This window comes from Geotrypetes seraphini, chromosome 8, assembly GCF_902459505.1.
Source record: "Geotrypetes seraphini chromosome 8, aGeoSer1.1, whole genome shotgun sequence".
Lineage (NCBI taxonomy): Eukaryota > Metazoa > Chordata > Amphibia > Gymnophiona > Dermophiidae > Geotrypetes > Geotrypetes seraphini.
The window spans coordinates 45,276,824-45,303,695 of record NC_047091.1 but is presented as its reverse complement, the minus strand read 5'-3'; the positions used below and the strand labels follow the sequence as shown (position 1 = coordinate 45,303,695).

Here is a 26,872-nt window from a genome sequence, read left to right as displayed (position 1 = left end):
ACCCATTGATCCGTTGTGATCTTGGCCCACCCCTGGTAAAACTCCCACTGGCAACAGGGCTCCCACTGGCAACAGGGGAAGGGATTGCAGAGGCCTCCGGAGTAATGATCCCCCCCAGTGAGCACCCTGAAAGGACTGCATGTGCTGAAATAAACGGCCCCTGGGAGAAAAAGAAGCCATCCCCCCGACCAGGGTGGTACTGCCAAAAAATCAAGCAAATGCTCCCAGGTGATGCCACCCCATGAATGCGGAGCACCTTAGAATCAGCCAAGGCCTGAACCAACTTGTCGAACTCCTCGTCAAACAGGAAAGAGCCTTGAAAAGGAAATTTACTTTATACCTCTATTTTCCAAACTATCGGTAGATAATATTTCAATAAATAGATACTGGTTTACTTTTCACTTGATATCAGAAAGTCAATTAAAGAATCTTTGTGCAAAATTTTGGAAAAAGAAATGTTTACTTGATCCTTTTCCAATAATCCCTCCCATGCTCTCATGGTTTACAGTTCTAATAAATCATTTACTGTGTTTCCCCGAAAATAAGACAGTGTCTTATATTAATTTTAGGCCCAAAAAACGCACTAGGTCTTATTTTCGGGCTATGTACATGATCATCTCTCCCTTCCTCTCCTTCACCCCAATTCTTCCTCTTTCCTTTTTTCCCCTCACATGTGCAGCATCTTTCCTCCCCTCCCGTCCTTCATGCAACAGGACCCTTGCCCAGCTTCCCTTCACTCCTTCCCTCCTTCCCATCTCTTGTGACTCAATTATTTAACAGGCTGGATGTGATCTAGAGTCGGTCCACCCTGGTGATAACATGCATGAGTGAGATGGATAAGACATTAATTATGAAACTTTATTTTAAGAACAGGTTAATGAAATTTTGTGGGGATCTTGTTAGGATTTTTCTGGATGTCTCCAGAACCACTCAATTGAGAAGGAAAGAATTTCTGAAATTGAAGGATAGAGTTTTGGCTCTGGAGGCATCTTTTTACCTGAAATTTCCTTGTCAATGTTTAATTAAGTTACAAGATAATAAGTATGCTTTTTGGGATCCTTACAACTACAACAATTTCTAGTTGCGAGAGAATAGAAATGAGTTTGTTTCACCTAGCTGAGAATAAGAGGAGTACGGTAATTAATTTAATATCCCATAGTAAGGAATGATTCAAGGTAGGCTAGTACAAACCGAGAATTATTGTCCTTTAGTTTTCTTAAATTTACTTGATTAGAAATAGTAACATGTTCTCCCCATTGATGTGGGCTTAAAAGGAATTATGTATGTATGATTTGATTATGGATTGCTTTGTGTGATTTTTTTCCTTTGGAAATATTGGATATTGTAAAGTATTCAAAAGCATAATTAAAAAAAAAAATTATTTAACAAGCTGATATCTTAAATGTTTTTTCTTTCAATTTTAACCATGTTTGCATTTTATTCTCACGTTTTTACCTGCATGGTCTGCACTTCCATTTTGATCAATTTTATTGAAATGTCTGCACTTCCATTTTGATCAATTTTATTGAAATGTATGTACTGCCTTTTTTTTGCTGTATTTTATTAACATTTATTGAAATGTTAGTATTGTTTTCCATGCTGTGAGCCGCTTAGAACCTCCCCAGTATGGCGGCATATAAATAAATAATAATTATTATTATTATTGTGCAGCAGGACTCTTACCCAGTTTCTATCCTTCCCTCCCTCCCATCCCTCGTGCAGCAGGACCCTTGCCCAGCTTCTCTCCTTCCCTCCCTCCCATCCCTCGTGCAGCAGGACCCTTGCCCAGCTTCTCTTCCCTCCCATCCCTTGTGCAGCAGAACCCTTGAGCAAGTACCCCCCCCCGAGCACCCGCCACTGCAGCCAAACCCCCATCCTTCCCTCTCTCCCATCCAAACCCGCTGACCATGAGTGAGCCCTAGTACATACCTCCCTAAGTAGCGTAGGGCCGGCAGCACTCTAAACAGGCTGCTTCGGCCTTATCTGCCCGAGAATTCACTCTGCTGCATTACATGATCATGTCACACCTTTACTGAGATCCCTTCACTGGTTTCCCGTTTAAATTTAAATGTGCAACTGTAATTTTCAAAATCCTATATGGTATTTTTTCTCCTTTGGTTCCTGTCACATTTAATTCACAATAAATCTCTAATTCTAGGAGCTCTCAGAAATATAAACTTGGCTTTCCCACTGTTAAAGGAATAAAAACTATGGTCAATTTTTGTTGATCATTTTCTTTTTTACTCGTAAAAGTTTGGAATGATCCTTCTATAATTAGAGTTCTCTCTCATCTACCCACTTTTCATAAAGTACTGAAGGCATATTTATTTCAGAAATTTACTAATGATTCTTCTTTTTCACATAATCAATCATAAAAGATAAAATTCTGGCCTAAAAGATATAGTTTCTGTTCTAATCTCCTGTATAATTTCATTACTATTTTGTTAACCAAGTCAAGCCCTTCTGTTGGGATGAATCAGTATAAAAAAAATCAAAGATTAGATTAGATTAGAAACTGCATCCGCTGACCAACCATGAAGCCACATGGTATGGCAAGAAGGAATTCCAAGAACCATGGATTTGGCCGAAGCCCGCAACAGATCATACATGGCATCTGAGAGATAAGAAGCGCCAGCTCAATTTTAGCTACCTCCTGGATACACCAAGGACCAGTCATCAGACTCCCGGCCAAGAACTCACTCAGACCACCGGAAACAAGCCCGGGCTACCAGACAGCCACAAATCGCCACCTGGACTGCCAAAGCAGCTACGTCAAAACTTTGATTAAGAAGAGACTCGAACTTATGATCCTGAGAGTCCCGCAAGGCCGAATCACCTTTAACTGGCACCATATGACTATGTGCGATAGCCAAGACCACCACATCAACCACAAGAGAGTTAAAGGTATCCCTATCCATGTCTGGAACAGGACAAAGCCGAGCCATGGACCGCACCAAACGAAAAGGCATGTCAGGCGTCTTCCACTAATGTGCAATACATCCCAAATATCCTGATGCACAGGAAAAGAACGGTAGGCTAACCTGATTCCCTGAAGCAGGGAGTCCACCATACACGGAGGCTCTTTTGCATCCTCTTCAAAGCGCAAAACTGACGAAACCTGAAGAATAAGCTCCTGTAGCAATTCCCGGTGAAAAATGCGCACCACCGATGCATCCTCACCAACTGGTGCCTCCGAATTATCACACGTCTGCGTCATCCACCCCCCCTTTCCCAAGAGGATCTAGGGGGTCCAACAAGGGGTTCAAGTCCTCATCAGACGAAAACACATCTGCAAACAAAAATCCTTGTCCCACGAGTTTCGTGGCCGTTTGGACGAAGACGTGGGGGACTGGGCCTTAGCCAAACAAACAAACAAACAGAGACCCCTGGGGAAGAAACAGGAGCCTGGCCGCCTGCAAATAAGCTTTGTAATGGCTAAAATAAAATCAGGGGCAAACCCTGTCGGCAAAGAAAGACTCACTGCCAAAGCAGGAGACACAGCAGAAACCTGTTCCTGTCTCTTTAAGACAGGGGGAAGGTCACCTGAGGCCACAGGCAAGATGGCGGAGCTCCTGCCAATACCAGCAAAAAAAACCAAACAAACAAAAAAAAAAAAAAACAACACCGAAATAAAATCCCCCATGGCCTGCAGCAGCAAAGAGGCCTGAACAGACCCAGCCACTAAAACAGGCAAGTCAGCAGCAGCGAAAGGGGAGTCTCAAGCACTATCTGTGGTAAGGGAAATCTTATTTCCTTGACCATCGACGGCTGGGGAAATCCCTGTATGTGCGGTAAGGGAAGCCCAGGCTTCCCCACTGCCTGCTGCTGCTGCTGCTGCTGAGCGGTGCACGCGCGACTGCACAGGCTTACCACCTCTACCTGCTGGAGACTGAAAACAGACTGATTGACTTAGAACTGCACAGTCCACTTATACTACAGCCAAAAGTTTGTGTCTCAGTCTCCAGTTGCTGGTAGAAGCGCGTTATAACCCATCAGTGTTGTGCTGGTCTGGTTGGACAATAAAGAATTGAAGATTTCTAGCAGCCAGACTTTGTCCTTTTTAGAGGGCAGAAGAGCGATAAAGTAGCTTCAAAGGTGTCCATAGAATAGTGGTTTAAGGAGGACTCCACTTATCTGCTCCATTGGGCAAAGAGTAGTTTGATTTGGTCTGTGGATATCTGTAAAGTAGCAATGTGAGCATCCTTACATTCTTTTGCTAAGTATCATCATCTGGATATGAAGGTGAGGAAAAATGCAGGCTTCAGAGTGAGTGTTGTTTGCCAATATGAGGGCTCCCTCTTTAGAGAAAGATACTGCTCTAGTACTTTTTACATAGAGTAAAAAAAAAGTTATGGTTCTTTGTTTGAGGTTCAAGAGTGAATCAGGGGAGCAGAGCTACTCTTCTGGCTTTGCTAAAGAAATATTGGCTGGCTGTGAGCTGAAAGGTGCTTAAAGGCTAACTTTGGAAGCTAATAGTTCTCACTCTCTAACTGCTGATAGGTGTACATAATCTACTCATTTGAGCTGATTTGGAGGGACACTGATGAAGTGAAAAAAATCCTGGGTTAGTTACAAATGAAGGCTCATGGAACCAAGATCCTAGTGCTGATATCAATTAAGCTGAAAGGTATAGGAAGAAACTACTGGGGATGGATATGGGGAGGGGAGGGGAAGTGAGATTCTACATTCCCTTAATAAAGTTCTCAGATAAACAGTAATAGATAGGCAACATCAGGTCTGGTACTTAGGAATAGAGAATTACTAATATTCAGGCTCATCTGAGTGCTGGTGATTAGATGGTATAGTTTAAATTTAAATGCCTAAATGAAGAGACATCAAACAAGAGAGTCCTGTTCTCTCAGGGTTTCTGCAGTTGGAATCATGCTTATTGCTGGTTTCCAGGTCTCGCTTTGTCTTGTCAGGTAGAACCAACATGTCAGCCATCATGCTATGGCTTTCTTCAGAGTATGCTGTGAGGTCAGCAGTTTGTCTTTATAAAGTAGATCCCCAAACCTGATTGGCTGGGGTTTGAGGTGAATGAGGTAGGAATGTCACCGATTTGATTTGATTTTGATGAAAAAATCAGTTGGTCTCTTTTTACTATAGAATAAAAAAAGTCTCAGAGAATTTAAAGATGTCCTCCACATGAAACTGGGTTATGTTTTCTCAGGGTTTCCGCAGCTGACATCATGTTTATTGCAGATTTCCAGGTCTCACTGCGTCTTGTCAGGTAGAACTGACATTTCAGCCATAATGTTTTTCCATTCTATGGGAAAAAGAGACTAAGTGATTTTCCTACCAAAATTCAAATTTGCGACCAACTGACTTTCTTGCCTTATTCACCTAAAGCCCCAGACAATCGGGTTTGAAGACAAATTGCAGACCTCACAGCATACCTTGAAAAAAGCCACATGATGGCTGAAATGTCGGTTCTACCTGACAAGATGCATTGAGACCAGGAAACCTGCAATAAGCAAAAGTCCTGGATTTCAAAAACACCAAGGACGTGGTGGTAGAGTAACAGGATACAGGTACAATTTAAATTGAACATCAAACTAAAGGGAGGTATAGAAAAAATACATATTTTAAGAAAGGAAACAGACATATGAGGAAAGATACATGATTTTCAAATGAAATGGATAAAAAGGTAAAGATGTAATTATTCAAAAATTTGAGTTAGCCAGACAAAAAAATTTGCTCCTTCCAATCCTCCTTTCCTTCCATCTTGACAAATCATTTCCCATACAAAATTTAGTAGAGAGAATGGCTGGGGAAGGATTCATTGAACAGGGTTATACCATGGTTGGTTAGAACCAACATTTAGTGCTGGTAGGCAAGAGAATTGTTCAGTTAATCTGGTGGGTCAAACAAGGCGGTGGTAGATATTTTCATCCTCTCTCCTAATTCAAATAATATGTTTATTTTGGGACCAATGTACCTTAGTTTTTTTCCCTTTCTCCCAAAATTTATCTGGCAAAATTAAAAAACATACCCCAAATGCCCATTTCTTACTCCATATTGTCAATTAAAAAGTACTCGTAGTATCCCTGGCTAGCTAAACAAATCAGGACTAGATAAGCTTGATTCTTTTGACAGGCCTGTCAACAACCATCCTCTACTTCAAAGGCCACCACAAATCAACTATTTTAATATCACTTGACCTTACTTCAGGGTGCCCACACTTTTTGGGCTTGCGAGCTACTTTTAAAATGACCAAGTCAAAATAATCTACCAACAATAAAATTTAAAAAAACACAAAGCACACCGTACGCAGAGAAAATGTTAAGTATCATTTATATTCCGCGGGTTTTCAAAGAGGTCAAGGCAGCTGACTTTATGCAATGTCACCTCAGTAACAACTATACAAAAAATAGACAAATATACCCCACCCTTTTTACTAAACCGCGATAGTGGTTTCTAGCGCAGAGAGCTGCGCTGAATGCCCTGCGCTGCTCTCGATGCTCAAAGGCTCCCTGCGCTAAAAAACGCTATTGCGGTTTAGTAAAAAGGGGGCCAGAGTGCAAAATATAGGCAGCAGATATAAATTCGGACACATTTTGATCACTAAATTTAAAATAAAATCATTTTTCCTACCTTTGCTGTTTGGTGATTTCATGAGTCTCTGGTTGCACTTTCTTCTTCTGACTGTGCACCCAATATTTATTCCCTTCTTTCAGCCTCCTGTATGCTTCCTCTCCTCCAGACCTCATTCCCTCTCCCCAATTTTTTCTTCCCCTCTCCCTGCCCTCCTCCCCTTTCTTTCTTTCTCTCCGTCTCCCTGCCCCCCCTCTTTATTTCTGTATGTCTGTCTTTCTCTCTCCATGCCCCCTTTTTTTCTTTCTGTCTCCCTGTCTTTCTCTCTCCATGCCCCCTTTCTGTCTGTCTCCCTGTCTGTCTTTCAGTATCCATGCCCTCCCCCAAGCCGCCACCGCCCATCGGGGAACAGGCCGCCACCGCTGCAAAGAGGACACTGAAGCGCTGGGCCGACCAACCTTCCCCACCCGACGTCAATTCTAACATCGAAGAGGAAGTTCCGGGCCAGCCAGACAGTGATTGGCTGGCCCAGAACTTCCTCTCCGACGTCAGAATTGACGTTGAGTGAGGAACGTTGGTTGGCCTGGTGCTTCAGCGTCCTCTTTACAGGGTCGGGAAGCAGGTAGAACGGAAGGCAACACGAGCCTATCACGGAGCCCGGGATGGGCTCCACAATCGACTCACGTTGCATTTGCGATCTATCTTTCGATTACGATCGACCTTTTGGGCACCCCTGCATAGATCATTCCTTATTACTTCAGAGACTTCAATCTATTGGTATCACCGAAACAGCATTATAGTGGTTCACATCATACTTTCAAAATTACAAAGTCAGCTTTAACAAAACCACATCTTCCAGCATCTATCAAACTTATGGAGTTCCACAAGGTTCCATTCTCTCACCACTCTTTTTTAATATCTTCATGGCCCCACTATTTACACTAGTTCAATCTTTTGGATTCACTTTGTTCACATACGCTGATGACATCCAACTACTTTGCCCCTTAAATCCAAAAGCCCTTGAAGAAATAGTACAAATCAATTCCAAACTCAATAAAATCAGCTCTTGGCTCCAGCAAAACAAACTCGCGTTGAATATCTCCAAATCCAATGGAATAATATTTCCAACCTCATCAGAAGAAAACATTTGCCCACCCATATGCATTGACTCTTCCCCCAATTCAAATATTCCCCAAAATCAAACTTCTGGGAATCATTCTCAAAGACCTTAACTTTCACCAACAAATCAGTGTGGTCACCCAGAAATGTTTCTATAAATTAATACTCATTCGCTCCATCATCTGTCTTCTAGACCCCCCCCCCTCCATTAACATTCTGGTCCACTCTCTAGTTATTTCCCACATCAACTACTGTAATGCCCTATACTAGGGCATAATAAAGAAAGAGATAAGTCACCTTCAACTCTTACAAAATACTGCAGTTAAATTAAATTACAGAGCAAAGAAATTTGACCATGTCACCCCATTTCTCTACAAATCCCATTGGCTACTCATTACCATATTCCCCTGCATATAGGCCACACCCATGTATAGGCTGCAGAAAAGGGCGACCTATGTTTAAAAAATGGAAGATAAGCTGCTCCATGCTATTAGCCGCGGCTTATCTTCCGGTACCTCCCCTGCCTTTTTCAATCATCCCCCCCCAGTACCTCCTTCAAAACCCCCTCGCTGGACGACGCATGGCTCGAATCTCCAGCAGTGCAGGGCAGCCGCGATTCTCTTTGGCATCCAGCTTGCCCCCGCACCACCCGCAGAATGGCCGTCAGCTCTCGCAGGCAGCCACTCAGCAAGCAGTGCGGGGGCAGACCATATGCCGAAGAGATCGTGGCTGCCCTGCACTGCTGGAGATTCGAGCTGTACGCCGTCTGGCAAGGGTGCTCCGAAAAGGGTAGGGGGGAGGGGGGGGAGTGATTTAAAATTGATACATAGGCTGCCCCATTTAACTAGGTTTGTAAAATCCATGTATAGGCCGCAGTCTATATATGGGGAAATATGGTACTCATCGTCTAATGTATAAAATACTCCTTCTAACATTCAAAACCAAACATTCCAACTCCCCAGCTTTTATTGACAAACTTCTGACTCCATATGCTCTTTCCCGGATATTACGGATCCAATAATCAAAAGCTGCTTATGATCTCTTCTGTACGTGAATTATTCTATGACACAACTCGTAAAGCCATCTTTTCAGTTACTGCTTCCTCTCTGTGGAATGCCCTCCCATTGGATCTCCGTTTAGAAAACTCTTTGGAAAAATTCAAGTTCAAACTTAAGACCTTTGTTTTCAAGGATGCCTACAACCTCTGACATAATCTTCTTCCAACAGATTCCATGCAACCCCTCCATGGATCTCTCCAAAAATGCTTCTCTTGAAGCAAGCCCCATCCCATTGCATTTTTCCCCTCTTCCTTTCTCCTCCCTTTTTTATTTCGATGTATTTATTAATTTACCTCTTTCCCTTTGTTGTCAGTGTGTCTTATATCCCTCTTATATTTGGTATATTTTAATTTTTAGTCGTTTCTCATTATAAACCGTTTAGGTACCTGTTTGATAAACGGTATATCAAAGAATAAAGAAACTTGGAAACTTGGTATGAAACTTCAGTGCTGGAATATCATACTGTAATTCATAACGTGAGCAGTTTCCACCCCTTCCACAATGTTTCAACCCTCCCCCCCAAAAAAACAAAGCAAAACAAACATTGCATCATAGAAAATCTATATCATCAGGGTACAGTCGTATATAGCAAAACACCAACGTTTCCTTTGAGTTGGTGTTTATCATAGAAAACCTAACATAAAAATACAAAACAAGTAACTAATCATTTTATCATAAGCCCCTCTATGGTTTGTTGCAAGACTTCTGGCTCATATAGCAGAGAAGAACGGAAATTAGAAAAGACCTTAATGAGATGTCAACACTGACCTCGAAAAGAAGACTTTCAAGATTTGGGGGGTCAATAATCCTCTGCATCTCTTGAAAATATTTGTGTGTTCTTTCTAGTATGCATACAGTGCTGGGGCTTGGCGTGTCACAGCAAGTTTGGTACTTGGAATTTAAGATAGTTTTGATGGCATTTCCATCAGAATGCTCAGCCCATCGCCCTTGGGGTTGGTATTCTTTCTGTGATACACTATCAGGTATATCTATGCCATCTCCCACCTGGAGAAAAAAATGCCAAAAGAGACCTATTTACAAAAGATTCTGTTTGTGTTAGAAATATACTTTAACAGGTATCCCTATTAATTCACTTATATTGTCAGTGGCTTACCAGTCTCTTTGCCCATCGAGGAAGCTTTCCATTAGTAAGGAGAATGGTAGGATCTAACAAAGTAACAAGAAAGGCCAGATTAAAATCACTGACTACACATCACAACACGTATAATTATCCACATAAGTTTCTAATGGCAAATCTATGATACAAGGGGCCGCTGAAAGGTTCTCAGCCTAACCAAGAAGAGAATGATGAGGAGCCATAATAACATAGTAGATGATGGCAGATAAAGACCCGAATGGTCCATCCAGTCTGCCCAACCTGATTCAATTTAAATTTTCATTTCAATGATATGAAATGAAATGAAGTATCAACTTGTACGTTTCATGGCTCTACATCATTCTCTTCTTGGCTGGCCTGAGAACTTTCAGCGGCCCCTCATATACACTATAAACAAATCTATGAAAAAGGGGAATAAGTTTTAAAATGATAAAAAAAGCTCACAAGCTGAACAGTCAAAAATCATCTCTAAATGGAAGAAACTGTGGAGCCATCTTACCCAATTATGTTCTTAACCTGGTTGCCTCTGACAGTTTTTGATTATGGGTAGGTGGATGGAAACTAGAGAGAAATGGTGGTTAAATTGGTTGCTGAGTTGTTCTGTTCTGCCTTTTTAAGGCTATTTTGTATTAGATGGTTTGGGACCACTGCAAGTTAAGCTATTTGAGCGGTGGTCTGAGGATCCCTAAAAACATTAGAGATTTATTTGTACTCACAGAGAAATATTGGGAGTGAAGTTGTGTGTCATTTTATACACAGTCAGTTTTGGCAGTCAGTCTGGAGAGATGTCTATTTTCTGTGCATTGTAAGTGAAAGAAAAAAGTAGACTGACTTGGCCAATCTATTAATTGGCAGGCCTGCTTTTCTGAAGGAGGCTGTGGAAACTAAGGTTGTTTATAGCTAATCTGCATGAGGTTTTAGATTCTTTAATTGCAATTTTTCACTTTGTATTTCTTATTTCATTACTTTTTATTCTTCAATTTTATTAGGGCTTCATGCATTCAAATTTTTATCATGACTAATTGCATGATTAACTGTATGCATTTTTTCTCACTGCAGCTCCTTGTGAATCTGGGCAATAGAGGGTTAAGTAACTTGCCCAGAATTACAAGGAATTGCAGTGGGGGAAAAGGGGGGGGGGGCAACAAACAACAACAACAACAAAATAATAGTAACTTTATTCTTCTATACCACCATAGTCAGATGACTTCTAGGCGGTTCACACCGAAGAGAGCTGGACAATCAGCGAATTACAATGTACAAATTATAAAATTGTAAGATTACAAGAGTACAACATATTACACAAGAATAGATATAATAAAATTGTTAGAGTTTAGTGTAGCTTCTGTTTAGGAGATAAATCTATCTAACAATGCAGTTTTAATTTCTTTCCTGAAGGCTCCGTAAGTCAGCCTAGCTCCATTAATGTAGTTGCCTAACCAAGACTGCTGTTTGCTTGCTTGATACATGAGAGTTCTATCTAAGGATTTATATTTACAGCCATCAATGCTTAGGTGTGCAAAAAGATTACAATTTCTGGTTGACCTTGTTGGCCTATGCAGCACGAAATGAGATAAAAGATAAGTGGGAGCGGAGGAAATGATGTCACGACCCGAGATGGATGCTTAATCTGGACGCTCCATTGAAGCTGCTCGATAAAGCTGATTAATTGCTACTCTCATCACCTGAGAGCCCCGGGAGTGAGTGGTTGGGGTGTCTTGTTGGCTTCGGAGGATGGCTACGAGAAAGAAGTTGGAGAAATTTTGATTTCCATCAGAGACGGGGGATAAAGCAGAATCAGCGCCTGGGCCTAGTCAGATTGACAAGGCCAAACCTGCGACTCCTGCCTTGTTGGGGATGGAAGAGGATGGGTAGGCGGGTGCTGATGGAGATAGCGCTTCAGCTTCCGCATCGGCAGTACCTCCGTGGTTTCAAGAGCTTCGGCAAGAAATGTTGGGGGTGCATCAGGATGTTAAATCGACGCTGGCGGAGATTAAGGCAGAGGTGCGGGAGTTGGGTAATCGTGTGGCGGCCTCTGAGGATCAGGTAGTTAAAATGGCGGCGGAAGTGGCTGAACAAAAATTGTCTGTGAACTCCCACGATACTTTACTTAAAGAATTACAAGCTCTAGAAAATAGATCCCGGAGGTGCAATATCCGTTTTAAGGGGATTCCGGAAACGGAGGAGTACTGGGATTATGTGGCTGTAGTGCGAGATCTTTATGGATCGTTATTGGGCCTGACTGATATGGCAGAGACAGATCGGATTCATATTCAAGAGCGCATCGCAACCTAGGAACTCCGTGAGGGGTGAATGTGTGAGATATCATTGCCTGTTTTGGAGATTTTGACACTAAGGAACGTATCATGGCCAAGGTGCGGACCGGAGATCCCTGGAATGGCGCTGGAAGGGGATTAAAATGGGCATTTTTCAAGACTTGGCTTGGGCCATGCTCCAGAAGAAACAAGCTTTTCGTGATGTGACCTGTTTGTTGCGGGCCGAGGGTTATCGATATCGTTGGCTATTTCCATTTAGAGTCTGGCTTACTATCAACGGGACATCGCGGAAGGTGCATACGGTGAAGGATGCGTGGAAGGTGTTGCAGGAGTTGGGGTGTCGCAATATTCTGGGGCCGAAACAGGGACCCTCATCTTCCAATGTTACCTGAAGAGAGGAGCCTGGTGGATGCACCTTTGGACTTCAGCTTTGGTTTTGGCTGGTTAATTTATGGATTGGCTGTTGGACTTTTTTCTTCTAGGCCTTTCTGGTGGAGTTTGGGTTTTGGGTTTGAGTGGACACAGGGGAGGGTGAGGGAGTGTGTGTGCAGAGTTTGTGTTGGGGGTATGAGAGTATGAATGAGTTTGGGGAGCAGTAGGGTATGTACTTCATTTCTTTCTCGAATGACTGGTCATGGAAGAACAAGACCAGTACTGGCTGGGGGGAGGAAGGGGGGGATTCAGGGGGAGTACAGGGGGACAGAACATAAGAACATAAGAATTTGCCTCCACCGGGTCAGACCAGAGGTCCATCCTGCCCAGCGGTCCGCTCCCGCGGCGGCCCATCAGGTCCGCGACCCGTGAAGTGGTTTCTGACCACTTCTATAACCTACCTCAAGTTCTATCTGTACCCCTCTATCCCCTTTTCCTCCAGGAACCTATCTAAACCTTCCTTGAACCCCTGTACAGAGTTCTGGCTTATCACCTCCTCCGGAAGCTTGTTCCATGTGTCCACCACCCTCTGAGTAAAAAAGAACTTCCTGGCATTTGTACTAAACCTGTCCCCTTTCAATTTCTCCGAGTGACCCCTAGTGCTTGAGGCTCCCCACAGTTTGAAGAATCTGTTCTTATTCACTTTCTCTATGCCCTTTAGGATTTTGAAGGTTTCTATCATGTCCCCTCTAAGTCTCCTCTTCTCCAGAGAGAACAGCCCCAGTGTTTTTAACCTGTCAGCGTAAGAGAAATTTTCCATACCTTTTATCAGTTTAGTCGCCCTCCTCTGCACTCCCTCGAGTACCGCCATGTCCTTTTTGAGGTACGGCGACCAATATTGAACACAGTACTCCAGGTGCGGGCGCACCATTGCGCGATACAGCGGCATGATGACTTCCTTCGTCCTGGTTGTGATACCCTTTTTGATGATGCCCAGCATTCTGTTTGCTTTCTTTGAGGCTGTTGCACATTGCGCCGATGGTTTCAGCGATGTGTCAACCATCACCCCCAGATCCCTTTCAAGGTTACTCACCCCTAGCCGTGTTCCCCCCATATTGTAGCTGAACATCGGGTTCTTTTTCCCTACATGCATGACTTTGCATTTCTCTACGTTAAAGCTCATTTGCCACTTATTTGCCCAGTCTTCCAGTCTCGTTAGGTCCCTTTGCAGGTTTTCACAGTCTTCCGTGTTCCTAACCCTGCTGCAGAGTTTGGTGTCATCAGCAAATTTGATAACCTCACATTTTGTCCCCGTCTCCAGATCATCAATAAATATATTGAACAATAGAGGTCCCAGCACCGACCCCTGTGGAACTCCGCTCGTGACCCATTGCCAGTCCGAGTATTGGCCCTTTACTCCAACCCTCTGTTTCCTGCCTGCCAACCAGTGTTTGATCCATCGGTAGATATCCCCTTGCACCCCGTGATTCCACAGCTTTTTTAGTAGCCGTTTGTGAGGTACCTTGTCGAAGGCTTTTTGGAAGTCAAGGTAAATGATGTCTATGGATTCCCCCTTATCCATCTGGCTGTTTATTCCCTCGAAGAAGTATAGCAAGTTTGTGAGGCACGACCTTCCCTTGCAGAAGCCATGCTGGCTTGCCTTCAGTTGCCCATTTTTTTCTATGTGTTCGCAGATTGTGTCCTTTACCATTGCTTCCATCATCTTTTCCGGAACCGAGGTCAAGCTCACAGGCCTGTAGTTTCCCGGGTCACCCCTTGATCCCTTCTTAAAGATGGGCGTGACATTTGCTATTTTCCAGTCCTCTGGGATCTCTCCAGTTTTTAGGGAGAGGTTACATATTTGGTGAAGTGTCTCTGCTATTTAGTTTCTCAGTTCTTTTAGTACCCTTGGGTGGATGCCGTCCGGGCCTGGTGATTTGTCGCTCTTCAGTCTATCTATCTGTCTGAGGACATCCTCTTTGCTTACCTCTAGTTGTACCAGCTTTTCGTCGTGTTCCCCGTTTATAATCACCTCGGGTTCTGGGATATTGGATGTGTCCTCTCTGGTGAAGACTGACGAGAAGAATTTGTTTAACCTGTCAGCTATCTCTTTTTCCTCCTTTATCGCTCCTTTCCTGTCTCCGTCGTCCAGTGGTCCCACTTCCTCTCTGGCTGGTTGTTTCCCTTTCACATACCTGAAGAAGGGTTTGAAGTTTCTTGCTTCTCCTGCCAGTCTTTCCTCATATTCTCTCTTTGCTTTCCTGATCTCTCGATGGCATTCTTTCTGGTGCCTTTTGTGCTCTTCCTGGTTCTCCTTTGTTGGTTCCTTTTTCCATTTCTTGAAGGATGATTTCTTGTCGCTTATCGCCTTATTTACTGCAGTTGTTATCCATGCTGGGTTTCTAGTTCAATTTTTTTTGCACCCTTTCCTGAACCTTGGAACGCACAGGTCTTGTGCCTCGAGCACTGTGCCTTTAAGCAGTGTCCAGGCTTCCTTTATGGTCTTCATCTTCCCTGCGCTGTTGCTGAGCTTTTTTCCTACCATTTTCCTCATGTCTTTGTAGTTTCCTTTTCTGAAGTTGAGTGCTGTCGTTGTGGTTCTTTTCACCTTTGATGTTCCCATGTTTAATTTGTACTGGATCATGTTATGATCGCTGTTCCCTAATGGTGCTATTACCACCACTTCATTTGCGGGTCCTTCTAGCCCGTTGAGGATTAGGTCTAGAGTGGCATCCCCCCGCGTTGGTTCTGTGACCAGCTGCTCCATGAAACAGTCTCTTATCACCTCTATGAATTTAGTTTCTCTCGTGCAATTTGAGTGCCCAATGTCCCAATCTATTCCCGGATAGTTGAAATCCCCCATAACCACCACCCTTCCACTTTTGCATACCTGCCTCCGTTCGGCCTCCAGGTCCAGGTCGTTTGCTTCTGGCTGTCCTGGTGGGCGATAGTAAAGTCCCAATTTGATGTCAGCTCCTTCCCCTCCTGTTAGCTTAACCCATAGTGACTCCAGACTGTCTGCCCTTATTGTTGTTTCTGATCTGGATGAAGGAATGTAGTCCTTTATATACAGTGCTATTCCTCCCCCCTTCTTGTGTGCCCTGTCCCTCCTGTAGAGTTTGTACCCTGGCAGGGCCACATCCCATTTGTTGTCCTCTGACCACCATGTCTCTGTGATTCCTATTATATCTAGATCCTTATTTCTGGCTATAACTTCTAGCTCCCCCATTTTAGTCCTTAGGCTCCTAGCGTTTGTATATAGGCAATTTAAGTCCCGGTTAGTTACCTTTTCCTTTGGGTCTATTCTTGATTTGATGCTCCTGCTGGTCTCCTCACGGGCTGCCTCCTGTGGTGTGTCTATCCCGTCCTCCGCCCGCTTCTTTGATCTTTGATAACCCTCTGGTTCCGGCTGTGTCCTTCCTGTCTTGCTCTTTAGCTCTACTTGCCTCTCGGGTCCCTGTACTATATCCTTGGGTTTATGTCCATAAAGTGTCCATTTTGCCTCTAGTCCAGTATCTTCCTTTCCTGTTTCAGTATCCTTGCTCGATACTGTGGTCCGATGTGTCGAGGTCAGATCTACTCTCGGCTTTCCCCTTGTTATCAGTTTAAAGTCATGTCTATGCAGGTCTGGATGTTACGTGCCAGCATCCTCGTCCCAGCCGTGCTCAAATGCAGTCCGTCTCTCCTGTAGAGCTTGTTTTTCCCCAGGAAGGTTGACCAGTTCCGTACAAAGAGGAAACCTTCCTCGTCACACCATCGCCTCAGCCATCCATTTGTTGCTTGCAGCTCGGTCTGTCTCCTCGCATCTGCCCTTGGCACTGGCAGGATCTCTGAAAAGGCTATCTTCCCTGTCCTCAGCTTCAGCTTCCTCCCCAGGATCTTAAACTGCTCGGTCAGTGTAGTCATGTTGAAATTTCTTCTGCTGACGTCATTTGTTCCGACGTGGATTATCACTGCTGTTTCCTCTGTCTCAGCTCCCTCCATGATTCTCTCAATTTTGTCGGAGATGTCCTTTGTCTTCGCCCCTGGGAGACATGTCACTAGGCGGTCCGCTCTGCCTCCTGCTATGTGACTGTCCACCTCTCTCAGGATTGAGTCTCCCACCACGATAGCAGATTTTCCTCTCCTCAGCTTCCTCCTGGGTCTCAGGTCTGTGTCGATGATTTGGTCCTCCCATCCTTCCTTCTCCTGATTTGTTTCTCCGCTAGGTTCCTCTCCCTCGGCTCCTGGTGGGTCCTGGTGGGTCCCGGTGGCTCCTGGCGGGTCCTGTCCTCCATCAGTTTGTTCCCTTCTGAAGAGCGGGTGTTCCTGTGTTTCTACCATCTTGCAGGCCTCCTCGATGAATCTTTCGAGCTCCCTGACCTGTTCGTTGAATTGGTTCTCTCTGGTGGTGTCCTCAGTTAGTTCAAGCTCCCTTGGTTCCTCTATGGAGCGGAGTCCTTCTAGCTCCTGTACTTTGATCTGCAGTCTCCCGACCTCCTTCTTCAGGCTAGCCAGTTCCTGACATCGACTGCACATGTAGGCCTGCCTCCCGGAAGGGAGGTAGTCATACATGTGACAATCAATGCAGTATACTGGGAAGCTTCGCTGGCCTTCTGCTGCCTCCATTGTTCCTTCCTTGTGAATTAAGTCCCTCGGTACACTGGAGTTTGTCTGACGTGTAGCTAGGTGTAGAAATAGAGAGAGAAAAAAATAATGAGGATAGAAGAAAGAAAAATTTTTTTTTTTTAATAAGAAGTTATTTAAGAAGATTGAAGATTGAAATTGAAATTGCTGCTAAGCAGCCTGGACTCCTGGCTCCTTCTCTCGGCTCCTTCGCTCGCCTTCGTCGCGCGCCAAACGGCCGCACGCCGTTGGCGCGCCCCCTTTTAAGGGGGAGCCTGGGCACTGAAGCGACCTCTGACGCGGTGGGGGTGGGCGGAGCTTTCTCTCGCCGCTACCCCGATGAGCTTTTCACCCCTCCTGGCTGCCCTTGTGCCTCTCCTCCAGCCCTCTCAGTCCTGGCTTTCTCCCTGCTGCCTCCCGATCCTGCCCTGTAAGTAAAAGAGCAAGTTAGAACGCCGCCGCGGTCTGCCTCGTGCTCAGGCTTCCTGCCTTTTAAGGGGGAGCCTGGGCACTGAAGCGACCTCTGACGCGGTGGGGTGGGCGGAGCTTTTTCTCGCCGCTACCCCGATGAGCTTTTCACCCCTCCTGGCTGCCCTTGTGCCTCTCCTCCAGCCCTCTCAGTCCTGGCTTTCTCCCTGCTGCCTCCCGATCCTGCCCTGTAAGTAAAAGAGCAAGTTAGAACGCCGCCGCGGACAGGGGAGAGGGGGATCCACTAATGTTCACTCTGCAGTTGGCTTTAAATTGGGTTCTTGGAATGTGAATGGAATAGTCTGGGGAAGCGTAGTATTGTGCGGAAAGAAGTGATGAGATTGAAATGGGATGTAGCTTTGTTACATTTGAGGGGAAGGGATTTGCATTTGGTCAGCCACCCCAGGTTTGAAAGGGTATTTACTCATCAAGAAGGGGGGGGTAGGAAAAGAGGGGGGTTGGCGATTTTGATACGTAAAGGGACTGGGTTGGGAATTGAGGGAGAATATCGAGATAAGTAAGGGAGGTGTTTGGCTATAAGGGGCTCTTATCAGGGGCAGTCTTTTACTATTGTTAACATCTATGGTCCCAATTCCATACAGGTGGCCTATTATCATTCTTTGGTGGCGCCTCTCTTGGAATTTGTGATGAGGGTGGTTTTTGTGGGGGATGACTTTAATGTCACGCCTAACACGCTTTTGGACCATTCTAAATGGGGGGTTGGCATATGCTAAGTCTCATAGGAAAGTTTTTTTGGATTTAATGTCTAAGTTGAATCTCTTTGATTCTTGGAGAACTACCCATACTACTCAGAGGAATTATACTTTCTATTCCCATGCTACTCGGAGTTATACTAGATTGGATAGCATATGAGCGTATCGGAATCTGTTGGGGGAGATGGGGGAGACGGAAATTGAGGCTATTCAGATTTTTGGGTGTCTTGGAAGGGGTTTGGTAAGCTGAAAGGGCATACTTTTTGGAGACTTAATCATTGCTGGGAGATCCCAAAGTTATTGAGGAGGTTCATTATTCTATCCATCGCTATTTGGTAGAGAATGATACGGGTGAGGTGAGTGATGGGATTCTTTGGGATGCCCTGAAGGCAGTGGTGAGGGGGGTTTTGATTAAATGGGGAGCAAGGAAAAAGAAGCATAGGGAGCAAGGGACCATTTTTTTGAGGGATGAATTGTTGCGCTTAGAGTTATATCATAAGACTACGATGGACTCTGGGGTCGTATGTCAATTGCGGAGTTTAAGACAGGAATTACAGCAATTCCAGTTGGAGGATGTAGCTTTTATGAGAGCCAGATTGAAACAGAGTCTTTTTGAATATGGGAATAAATCTGGAGCTCAGTTGGGGAGATTCCTTTGAAAGCGTAGATCTGTACATATGAACCAGGAGATTAAAGGGAATGGGGGAGGGTCTCTCGCACGGATTCGGATATACAGGCCTGTTTTCTGTCCTATTATAGGGATTTGTAAAAAGGGGTCAATCGGCCTTTGGGAGATGCTGTGGATGATTTTTTGGATGGCTTGCCTTTACCTAGGATGTCCCAGGTGGAGTATGACAGATTGGAGGAGCCGAATTATGAATTGGAGGTGCTTGGGGTGATTAGAGGTTTGAAACCGGGAAAGGCGCCAGGGTTGGACGGGTTCTCTGGTCTGTTTTATAAAAAGTTTCAGGATGTTCTTAGTACTTTGTTGATTCGGGTAGCTAATGAGGTTCAAAATGGAAGCCCATTCCCGGTATCTATGGGGGATGCGGGTATTACTGTTTTGCCTAAGCCGGGGAGGGAGGCGACTAACTGTGGGGCTTATCGACCTATCTCCCTTTTAAATGTAGATGTTAAGATCATAGCAAAGGTGTTGGCTCAGCGGTTGGCTCGTGTTTTGCCACAGCTTATTCATGTAGATCAAGCGGGGTTTATTCATTAGCGTCAGGTAAGGGATAATGTGCGCCGTACTTTGCATGTGCTGTGGGAGGTTCAGCGCTTACGGGGGGGGATGGCGATATTGGCTATAGATGTGGAGAAAGCCTTTGATAGGGTTCTTTGGGATTTTTTATGGGAGATTATGGGTAGAGTGAGTTTGGGTCCTTCATTTTGTGGTTGGGTTAGAGCCCTGTATGCTAGATGTCGGGCATGTATTAAAATTAATGGGTCTTATACAGATTTTTTTGAGATTGTTAGGGGTACTCAGCAGGGGTGTCCTTTGTCCCCGCTGTTATTTGCATTATCTATTGAACCTCTTGCGGTGGCGATTCGTAAGCATCCTGGCTTGCAGGGGGTTTGGGTGTGGGATCATTAGCATCGTATTGAACTCTTTGAGGACAATATTTTGTTGTATATTAAGGATCCGGAGGGCACTCTTCCCACTCTTAGATATTTTCCGAACCTATGGGGGATTAGCTGGATTTAAAGCAGTGGTCTCAAACTGAAACCCTTTGCAGGGCCACATTTTGGATTTGTAGGTATTTGGAGGGCCGCAGAAAAAAAAGTTAATATCTTATTAAAGAAATGACAATTTTGCACGAGGTAAAACTCTTTATAGTTTATAAATCTTTCCTTTTGATTAAGTCTTAATAATAATATTGTAATTTATAGCTAAAGAGACATATGATCAAGAAACTGTTTTTATTTTACTTTTGTGATTACGATAAACATACTGAGGGCCTCAAAATAGCACCTGGTGGGCAGCAAGTTGGAGACCACTGCTATTGGCTAAGGCTCTTTACACCTGCATTGTGATGTCATAGAACTTTACGATGGCAGATAAAGGCCAAATGGCTCATCCAGAGCATCCACCATTTCCTCCTCTCCTTATTGGCTAAGGCTTTTAACATTTGCATCTCCTCTTCTTATAGGCCATTGTTCTCCATCTCAAACCCTTTGCAGAGCCACATTTTGGATTTGTAGGTTCTTGGAAGGCCTCAGAAAAAATAGTTAATGTCTTATTAAAGAAATGACAATTTTGCATGAGGTAAAACTCTTTATAGTTTATAAATCTCCCCCCCCCCTCCCGAAGGCCTTCCTGTTCCCCCTTCTTTGCAGCATCCTTCAGCTTCCCCCCTAGCCTCCCGGTCTTAGTTTCAGCTAATTACTGCAGCCTGCAGAGAGGATCGCCAGTGCTGTAGCATTCCTTGCAGGCTGCCATCGGCCTCCGCAAAACGTTACCTATGCCACGGTCCCGCCTCTTCTCCGACGTCAGGGGCAGGATCGCGGCAGAGGGAACATGCTGCTGAGGACGATGGCAGCCTGCAAGGATCGCTACAGCACTGGTAATCCTCTCTGCAGGCTTGGTAATTAACTGAAGGTAAGAGCGGGAGGTTAGGGATGAAGCCGGAGGACGCTGCAAAGAGCGGACAGCACTAGTACAGACCGAGGGCTGCAAAATGGTACCTGGCGGGCCACATGTGGCCCCTGGGCCGTGAGTTTTAGACCACTAATTTAAAGTTAATATGGATAAGACGGAGTTGTTGGGAATTAACATGGAGGAGGGGGTGGAAGGGAGACTTAAAAGTGATTTTCCTTTTTGCTTGGCGGGGAGAAATTTTGATATCTTGGAATTCAGATTACTAAGGATTTGACTTAACTTTATTCAGCTAATTATGGTCTTTTGCTGTTGCAGGTGGAACAGGATCTTCAGCAGTGGAGGGGATTGTGGCTGTCGTGGTGGGGACATATTGCAGTGTTAAAAATGAATATTCTCCCACAGTTGTTGTTTTTATTTCAAATATTGCTTATTCCTCTTTCTAGGGGACTGTTGGTGGGCTTGCAGAGAACTTTTTTGAGGTTTGTTTAGGGAGGTAAAGCTTCTAGGTTGACTAAAAGGGTTATGTGGGCCCCTAGAGAACAGGTTGGGCGAGCTGTGCTGAATTTGTTTGGGTATTATCAGGCGGCAAAGCTCCGTTTTATTTTGGATTGGTTTTTGGAAGGGGTTAATTTGGAGGTGCAGATGGAGCAATTTTGGGTTGGGCAGCAGCTTTTACGGGAATGGATATGGGGGTCTATGTCTATTGGGGATAGGTTGAGGGGGGGTGGAAAATCCTTTTCTTAAACATCTTATTCTTTTGTGGGGGTCGATGAGGCGGCAGTGGGGTTGGGGGACTGGGACCTCCACTTTGGCGGGTATACGAGGAGAACCTACTTTTACTGTAGGTGGTTCTTCTAGGATTTTTGCTAGATGGGATAGGAGGGGTATTCGGGTGTTTCGGGATGTCATGCGGGGTAATGAGATTATTCCTTTTACAATTTTGCAGAGGAGGTATTCTTTATTATCGGGGGATTTCTTTCCTTATTTCCAACTTAGACATTATATTCAAGCTCAGGGGTGGTTGGTAGATTCTCAGGGGGGTTGGGAGCAAGTGGAAAATTTATGGTTATTGTTGGGTAGGGTGCCCCGTCCAATTTCAATATTATATTTCTTTTCTAATCCAGTGGTCTCAAACTCAAACCCTTTGCAGGGCCACATTTTGGATTTGTAGGTACTTGGAGGGCCTCGGAAAAAAATAATTAATGTCTTATTAAAGAAATGACAATTTTGCATGAGGTAAAACTCTTTATAGTTTATAAATCTTTCCTTTTGGCTAAGTCTTAATGATAATATTGTAATTTATAGCTAAAGAGACATATGATAAAGAAACTGTTTTAGTTTACTTTTGAGATTATGATAAACATACCGAGGGCCTCAAAATAGTACCTGGCGGGCCGCATGTGGCCCCCGGGCCGCAAGTTTGAGACCACTGGACTAAACCTATTTTTTCCTTTAAGGGTAAGTGGGAGGCAGATTTGGGGGCTTGTTTGATGGAGGATCAGTGGGCCATTATTTGTGCTGAAATAGTAAAGCATCAGTATGTATGTTGGTTCAGGAAAATGCATATAAAATAGTGTCTCGTTGGTATTATACTCCTGCTCGTTTACATGTTATGTTTCTTAATGTACATGATGTTTGTTGGAGATGTGGGGAGAGGGGAGGTACATTTTATCAAGTATGGTGGGATTGTGTTAAGATTCAACTATATTGGGTTATGATGACTAGATGTTTGACTGTTTGGTTGGGGAAGAGGGTTTTGCTTACTCCACAGACTTGTTTGTTGGGACTTACCAATTTGAGATATGTCTGGTGACATAGGAAACTACTCCGTATGAGTCTTTCTGCTGCCAAATGCTTAGTAGTTTTTTATTGGAAACAGCCTCGGGTAACTTCGGAAGGGGAATGGAAGGATCGGGTAGGTTCTTTACTTCATATGGAATGTGTCACTGCTAAATAGCATGGCTATTTTGATATGCATCATAGGGATTTGGATTTGATTTTTGGCACAATAAGGGGTTGATGATTGGTGGATTTTAGGGGGGGTTAGGGGGTACTGGTTGATTTCTTTTGGACTGAGAGTTGGGGTGCTGGTTTGGGGTTGGAGAGAGGTTTTGAGTATTGTATTGTGAGGGGGGGCGTATTATGGGATGTGTGATGAATTGACATGGGTTGGGGTTATTTGGTGGGAATATGGAAGGTATTGGATAATGTATTTCTACTGTGACCAACGTTTGTGATGTATGGTTCTGATTGTGACCTTGGTTGGTTTCTGTTTGTTCTTTTTTCAATAAAAAATTTATTACTATTAAAAGATAAGTGGGAGCTAGTCCCTAGACCAGTTTGAAACTAACACAAGAAAACTTGAACATTATTTGTGCCTTATCATGTGATTAATCACAATTAAAAATTTAATCAAAATGCTTCCCTAATTAATTAGTAAAGCCACATTATTTTGGGATTCACCATTATCTTTCTGTATGCTGTAAACTATAATGGAGAAATTAGGTTCTTAGATGCTAATTTTATTTCTTTTAGTTCTTCCAGACCGACACAGAAACTGATGGGTAATATAGCTCACCACGACCAGCAGGTGGAAACCGAGGAACAAACTTCTGGCTGCAGTACAAGTGGGCTGTGAAGTCCCCAAGTACAATCAGTCTGACGAATAGCCAAGCAAAACTAAGAAACTAAGAACTGTGAATTATAACAGCAACAGCACTCCCAGAAGGAGACTAGCAACTAATAGAGAAATACTGTTGAACATAATTAGACTAAAACCTTCAAAAACATCCCCATAGCTCGCCAGCTACACCAGATGAACCAAACGTCACTATTTTTTTTAATATCCCCTAACAACCTAGACAAAAAGACATCGCAGAAAAACAGTATTCTTTGTGCAAAACTCCAAATATAAACAACAGGGTTTGTGCCGGTCTGGAGGAACTAAAAGTAAGAAAATTAGCAGGTAAAAACCTAATTTCTCCTTTTTTATTGTCCCTCCAGACAAGCACAGAAACTGATGGGACGTACCAAAGCAGTACCCATCAAGGGCACCACAAGAACATGCTCACCGAACACAGTGGTCCGATGTGCCTGGACATCCACATGGTAGTATCATACAAAAGAATGGAAAGACGACCAAACCGCAGCGAGGTACAAGAGAAGATTCAGCCCAGTAAGCTGCCTGACCCCAAATGGAATGAGCTATGAGAAATGCAGTAACAGGTTTCTTTCTAAGAAGGTACGCTGAAGCGATAGCCTCCATGATCATAGAAACATAGAAGATGACGGCAGAAAAGGGCTATAGCCCATCAAGTCTGCCCACCCTACTGACCCATCCTCTTAAGTCTATACCTAGCGACCGATATTCCAGTTCGACCCTCGTAGGGATCCCACATAGGTATCCCATTTATTCTTAAAGTCCAGCACACTGCTGGCCTCGATCACCTGCGCTGGAAGCTCATTCCAACGGTCAACCACTCTTTCTATGAAGAAATACTTCCTGATGTCGCTATGAAATTTCCCGCCTCTGAGTTTGAGCGGATGCCCTCTAGTGGCAGAGGGTCCCCTGAGAAAAAAGATATCATCTTCCACCTCGATACGTCTCGTGATGTATTTAAATGTCTCAATCATGTCTCCCTTCTCCCTACGTTCTTCTAGAGTGTAGAGCTGTAGTTTGTTTAGTCTCTCCTCGTACAAGAGACCCTTTAGCTCCGAGATTCTCCTGGTGGCCATCCATTGAACTGATTCGATTCTAAGCACATCTTTATGGTAATGTGGCCTCCAAAATTGTACACAGTATTCCAGATGAGGTCTCACCATGGTTCTGTACAATGGCATTATGACTTCAGGCTTCTTGCTGACAAAGCTTCTACTGATACATTCCATCATCTGCCTTGCTTTAGATGAAGCCTTCTCCACTTGATTGGCAGTTTTCATGTCTGCACTGATGATTACTCCTAGGTCTTGTTCCGCCGAAGTACAAGTTAAAGTTTCTCCATTCAAGGTGTAATTTCTGCATGGATTACCGCTACCAAGGTGCATAACCTTACATTTCCCAGCGTTAAAGCCCAGCTGCCAGGTCGAGGACCATCTTTCCAATGTAAGCAGGTCCTGTGCCATACTATCCTGTAAATTACATTCCCTTACTATATTGCATAGTTTAGCGTCGTCGGCGAATAATGTTATTTTACCCTGAAGCCCCTGAGTCAGATCCCCTATGAATATGTTGAAAAGGAGTGGGCCCAGGACTGAACCCTGCGGTACTCCGCTGGTCACCTCCGATGTTTTAGAGAGGGTACCGTTAACCATTACCCTTTGAAGTCTTCCACTTAGCCAATCATTGACCCAAGTAGTTAGTGTTTCTCCTAATCCCATCGATTTCATTTTGCTCAACAGCCTGCAGTGTGGGACGCTATCAAATGCTTTACTGAAATCCAGGTACACGATGTCCATAGACTCTCCCAAGTCTAGCTTCCTTGTCACCCAGTCAAAGAAGCTGATGAGATTAGATTGGCAGGACCTACCCCCGGTGAATCCATGTTGATTGGGATCCCGTAGATTTCTCTCAGACAGGATCGTGTCTAATTTGCGTTTAATTAAAGTTTCCATGAGTTTACACACTATTGATGTGAGACTCACCGGTCTGTAATTCGCAGCCTCTGCCCTGCAACCCTTTTTGTGCAGAGGAATGACGTTGGCTGTTTTCCAGTCCAATGGTACTCTCCCCGTGCTTAGGGAGAGATTGAAGAGTGCGGCTAGCGGTATCGCCAGGACATCGCACAACTCTTTGAGCACTCTTGGGTGCAGATTGTCTGGTCCCATGGCTTTATTTACCTTTAGTCTTGACAGTTCGCTGTAAACTTCACCTGGTGTGAACTCAAAATTCTGAAACGGGTTGTCCGCACTTGACTTAGCCTCTAACTGAGGACCTTGTCCTGGTGCCTCGCAAGTGAAGACAGAGCAGAAGTATTCGTTCAGTAGTTCAGCTTTATCTGAATCTGCTTCCACATAATTCCCATCCGGTTTGCTAAGGCGTACTATCCCGTCTGTGTTCTTTTTCCTATCACTAATATACCTGAAGAAGGATTTGTCCCCCTTCTTAATGTTCTTTGCTAGAGTTTCTTCCACACGAAGTTTGGCCTCCCTAATTGCTGTTTTGACCGCTGTAGATCTGGTCCTATATTCCATGATGGCTTCTCTTGTTTCCGTACGCTTGTAGGAAAGAAATGCTTTTTTCTTCTCCTTAACAAGGTGCGAGATCTCTGCGGTGAACCAATGGGGTTTATTGTTTCTTTGTCGTTTATTTACTGATTTTATGAAGCGGCTAGTTGCTTCATGTATGGTTGATTTCAGTGTTAACCACTTAGCTTCTACATCATCGGTCTCCACTTGGTCCTGCAGCGTCCGATGGACGAAATCTCCCATGCGTGCGAAGTCTGTGCCGCGGAAATGGAGTACTTTTGTTTTCGTGTTTGATCTAGGGAAGCCTTTCCTAAGGTTGAACCATACTATGTTGTGGTCACTGGAAGCTAGCTTATCTCCTACTGAGACCTCTGAGACGCTTTCCCCGTTGATGAGTACCAGGTCGAGGATCGCCTGGGCCCTAGTGGGCTCCATCACCATTTGTTTGAGACGGACTCCCTTTATGGAGTTTAATAGCCTCCTACTAGCGCTGGTTGTTGCTGAAAGTGTGCTCCAGTCTGTATCAGGCATATTGAAGTCCCCAAATAGTACAGTGTCTCCCCTTAGAGTGATATTCTCAATGTCTTCAATTAAGTCTGTGTCCATGTCATCCAGTTGTCTAGGGGGTCTGTATACCACACCAAGATACAGGCACTTTTCTCTGCCTCTTGCCAGGTTTACCCAGAGGGATTCCCCTGTGTATTTGACATCTGTAATCCTGGTGGTTTTGATGTCCTCTTTAATATATAATGCTACCCCCCCACCTAACTTGCCCTCTCTGTCCCGAAGAAGTAAGTTGTAACCCGGTATAGCCATATCCCACCCAT

At 44.3% G+C, this 26,872-nt stretch overlaps 1 protein-coding gene across 7 annotated transcripts in view; it reads right to left on the bottom strand.

The window, feature by feature from the left end:
• Positions 1 to 26,872, bottom strand: part of LOC117365282 (WD repeat-containing protein 62-like) — a 442,332-nt gene that overhangs the window by 153,578 nt on the left and 261,882 nt on the right. For all 7 annotated transcript variants that reach the window (XM_033955506.1, XM_033955511.1, XM_033955512.1 and 4 more), the window contains 2 exons: positions 9,826 to 9,878; positions 9,480 to 9,716 (listed from right to left, as the gene is read on the bottom strand). In XM_033955506.1, coding sequence (XP_033811397.1) covers positions 9,480 to 9,716; positions 9,826 to 9,878 — 290 coding nt within the window. The remainder of the gene's footprint in view (positions 1 to 9,479; positions 9,717 to 9,825; positions 9,879 to 26,872) is intronic.